Genomic DNA, 4,331 nt, shown 5'->3' on the forward strand with positions numbered 1-4,331 from the left:
CTGTCAAGTATGGCCGACGAAGAAGCTGAATGTTGTTCTCCCATTGGCTTAAACAGCCCCACGTGACAGTCTTTCTTTCTCGTGTCAGCGGCTTCCAAACGCACGTGCAATCAGTACACCTTGTATGATTATGCAGTGATATCTGGTGGGAAAGAAAATGTGGCGAGCGCTTAGTCCGAAATCTCCTCACATACTCCAAGGAATAAGACCTTTTCGTTCAGTGAAAGCTTTTCAGGAAGTTTCAGTCAAATCTCCAGTTATCTGGAGGCTTTCATACAAACAGTACAGGGGCGTCCATGATTCTGAAACGGATCATTCCGGGCAGTGGAGAACTGTTTACGAAGGTCCCATCTCCAAATCCGTGAAATATGTAAAACTTCTTTCCCTGACAACAGCAGCAACAATGCTTATAGTTGCTCCTTTAACAATTTTCTTTGGCAAGCAAGCTGCCTCTTTACCTTTAAAGGTGTCTTTGGTGACATTTCTGTGTTCAATGGGATGTGGTTCCACCGGTCTGCTTCACTGGGTGAGCAAACCGTATGTGCGGAGAATGGAGTTTGATCCAAAAGGAAAACGCTTTTCTGTGGAAACACTTTCCTTATTCGCTTCAACAAAGAGAGCTGAGTTTTCAATAGATGATATAACTGTATATCATGACGATCGAGCTTTCTCCACTTTTGAAGCTCATGGAGTGAAGTATTTTATTCACAGAGAGCTTGTGGAAGCTCAGCAAATACTGCATTTCATTGAACAGTGGAAGGCTGGTGAAGATACCTCGACACAGCTTGATGTTAAAGAAATTGGGTGATAAGTAGAGAAGTGTTGGCTTTTGATTGTATGATCAACCCTGATTGAGAGTAAAAAGCCTGCCAGGCGGGTCACCTGTATTGTTTCTCTTGATTCATAATTATGCTATGCATGGTACAGTTTGGAAATGAGGTACCCTTAATTTGCAAGATCAGCAGAACAGACTCAAAGTTCAGAAAAAACAATTTACATTGTTCTTCATCTACATGTTCCAGCCCTCATACACCACAAGCCTTTTTAGAGACATCATGCCAAACTGCCCAGTTCTGTTCTACTACATTATTTCCTTATACTGTAACCTTAACTCTGTTAATTTACCGTATTTACTTGAATAAGCGCCGCCCTCGAATAAGCGCCGCATCTGGAACAAAAAAGTTAATGAGCGCCGCCCTGGAATAAGCGCCGCACCGCCCAAGGGGCTCTTATTCGAGGAATTTCGTATAACCAGGAAAAATGCTGTAAATTGTTCCACAACGGCAAAGGAGTTCGCTCTCACGGCTGATATTTTCGCTCTGGTTATCATGAAACTCTCGGGTTGTTTTCACCGTGTGAATTTCTCTCGTAATTTTAGATTTACTATCAGTTTAGTATCAGTCCATAGGAAAATTAAAAGATAGAAAGTGTACCGTTGAATAAAAATATAGAAAAAGTAAATTTGTCGGGTACAATGTTTAAATAAGCGCCGCCCTCGAATAAGCGCTGCACTTGTGGCACGAAAAATTAAATAAGCGCCGCGTTGCTTATTCGAGTAAATACGGTACTCTTATTATGTGGTATGTCTGTCGCAGACCACGTTTAAAAATGGCTTGAGTGTCGTGGTAGTCATATGGAAATTAGCCACGTGCTTGTCATCAAGCTCTTGGCTTCATACTGTCATATCCGATATACTGTACAACATGCGTGAGGTGCTTTTTTATTTTCACATGAAAGGTAATTGGAAAAAGTCACACAGGCTTCCCAACGCCCATACTACTTCCCTTCTTCGAGTTACAAAAATTTGAAACCATGAACAAAAGTGACAAGAATAATATTGGAAAGAATTTTGAGTCGCATTTATGTAAGAGCATTGCAAAATCCTGCAATGAATGGGATGTCACCATTCCGGTGTGTTACTCTGTAGTAAACATGAACCCAAATGAGGCCTTGTACAGTGTATGTCGCTATTGTGGTGTTGCTTCTTCAAAACATGAACATACAGAAGCAGCAAATGTTGAGAGTATTTTATTTAACCTAAAATGCAGGACCGCATTTTATGCGATTTCAGAAAAGGTCATAAATCACATCTGTAATGCAATCGTGACAGTTCCGGTCATGGCAGCACATTCATATATTTTATTTACTTAGTCCTGTCACTATTAATGCTAACAAGTCAAAATTATGCAGTCAATGAGTTTTTTTGTTAATACAACTTGTGCAGCAACTATGTGACATTAATAGAATGAATGAGAGAATATCAGTAAAATGTAATTTGTGGCTACAATAAAAAACAAACCAAAATAGTCTGCATAGTAGGTGGTTTGGCGAATTTTAGACGCTTCTTTCCACCGGGGATGACTTCTAGTGATATGTTTTGAATATGGCCGTGCAAAAACTTGGACTGAAGTCAGACAAGAACATGAGGGGATATGGGCCGTGGAGAAGGAGTGAAAAACCTCCTGAAATCAACCCCTCAACATTTTCGAAACCTCCATTCACCCATGGACAGAGAAAATATTGTTCCTGATTGGCTAGTAAAGTGTCAGAAAAAATCAGCCTGTGAGTCAAAACTTACTGCTCCCTTTCATAAAAGTGTAATGACAAAACAGAGCAGAAAGAGCCGACAATCTGTTTGGAAAATTCCTCGGGGTAGTTTGGATTTTCTGGTGTTTTAAATGTAAGAGCAGAAAGATGAAGTACCACTAATAAATGGAGGTGATATTTTGGGCGGTACTTCCCAAGGTATTTGGCAGAAGCTTCATATTTCAGCTTTTTCTAACTGGTGTAATGTGTTCTACATTAGTAATCACACCTTTGAGAAGTATCCTCGGTGATCAGATTGAAGAAGCTGAAGGATGAGGGCTCATGACAACCTCGTTGCCAGCTGCCAGATGTATCCGTTTGGAAGCTCCAACTAGTTTTTGCAGGGGCAGAAGATATGCTGGACAAGGCATTTGGTGCTGAAACAGACATTCCAATAACTTCCACAAAAAATTGTTGGCTATAAATAATTGTCAACGAATAGCACACAGTAGGAAAACATGGCCAGGGAAATGTTAACGGTAAGTTGAAATTTCAGTTCAAGCTAAAATTTTTCCCTAACAAATTAATTGTATTAATGCCAATGTTTATACAATGTGCGCTCTGATTGTTTGGTAGTTGATTTGTCACAGGTGATTGGAAATGGGAGGTTTGAAAATCCCAGATGGTTTCTCGCTCCTTCTCCTCACCCCTCCTCCTTCGCTTGCTCTTTTTTGGCATGGCCATTTACATTCAAATGATCACTCAGTAGTCAACCCTGGTGGAAAGAAGCTTCTAAAATTACCAAACTGCCTGCTACGCAGGCTAGAGCAAAAATGAAAGAAGAGGTTTGAGCTGATACAACACCTGTAATATCAACAACTACTAGCATTTCTATTTACAGCCCCTGCCTGTTGCTTGCTTTGATCAGTGCATCCCATGTGAGCGCTTATTTGGCATCTTGTTTGAACCTAACTTCTTGTAAGTAGAAATGATAACTAGTGTAGTGGATAGACTAAAAACACAGGAGAAGAGTTTCAAGGTAGCAAAGCACAAGCATTCCACAAAATTGGAAAGACTACAAATCAACAAACTTGACCCAAGTGATTATGGCGCGTCAATTCCAAAAATAGGTCGGCAATGCATACATGTGTGGCTTTCGGAATTTAGCTGCTTTGATGGGAAGCTGACAAAGGGCGCTTTCCATTCAACAAAAATCACTGGTACAAATTTTTGGAACTTTCGCTGGTCGAATGGAACACGTCCAACCACATCCCAGAATGCGAAGTCATGTGTATTGATATGTTTGTTCTTTGGTTTGTCCACATGAGCTCATGTTCAGTAGGGAGACTAAAACCAAGTGAATGGAACGTGAAAGTTCCAGTAATTCTGGAAATTCCAGCAGAGAGGGTGCAATGAAAACGTATTCCCAAATTTTTGAAAAATTTCCGGGAACTTTGCCCGTTCCATTCAATTTCGGCCCTGAAATCTCGAACATTTTGGTTGAATGGAAGGCGTCCAAATTCTTGGCGTGTAGGTGGTCACCTATCAAGTCGAATTAATGTTAGATAGTTTTTTATATTGCTTTTGTCAATCAATAAAACAGGATTACTAAGATACAATAGACCATTTCTGAGTTCCAGAAATCCTCATTTTCGAGATGAGAGTTATTGGTCAATCTGTTATGGAAAGGTCTCATTTTCACAACAAAGGTTGCTCATGTAGCCTCTCTTTGAAGGTGAGGATTTTAGGGACTAAAAAGAAAGAACTCAGTATTCTCTCCCGAAGAGGCTTGATAGATTTAGTTA

General features: G+C 40.2%; 1 protein-coding gene across 1 annotated transcript; it reads left to right on the forward strand.

Annotated features, from left to right (window-relative positions):
* Positions 1-118: 118 nt before the first annotated feature.
* Positions 119-2,115, forward strand: LOC138019996 (uncharacterized). Its single transcript, XM_068866983.1, has one exon. The coding sequence runs from the start codon at positions 158-160 to the stop codon at positions 806-808; it is 651 nt and encodes a 216-aa protein (XP_068723084.1). The 5' UTR covers positions 119-157; the 3' UTR covers positions 809-2,115.
* Positions 2,116-4,331: the final 2,216 nt, after the last annotated feature.

The sequence above is a fragment of the Montipora capricornis genome, chromosome 10 (genome assembly GCF_036669925.1).
Source record: "Montipora capricornis isolate CH-2021 chromosome 10, ASM3666992v2, whole genome shotgun sequence".
NCBI classification, from domain to species: Eukaryota; Metazoa; Cnidaria; class Anthozoa; order Scleractinia; family Acroporidae; genus Montipora; species Montipora capricornis.

Excerpts from the sequence above, each read along its gene's own strand:
- LOC138019996 (XM_068866983.1), top strand. The coding sequence starts at position 158 with ATGTGGCGAGCGCTTAGTCCGAAATCTCCTCACATACTCCAAGGAATA.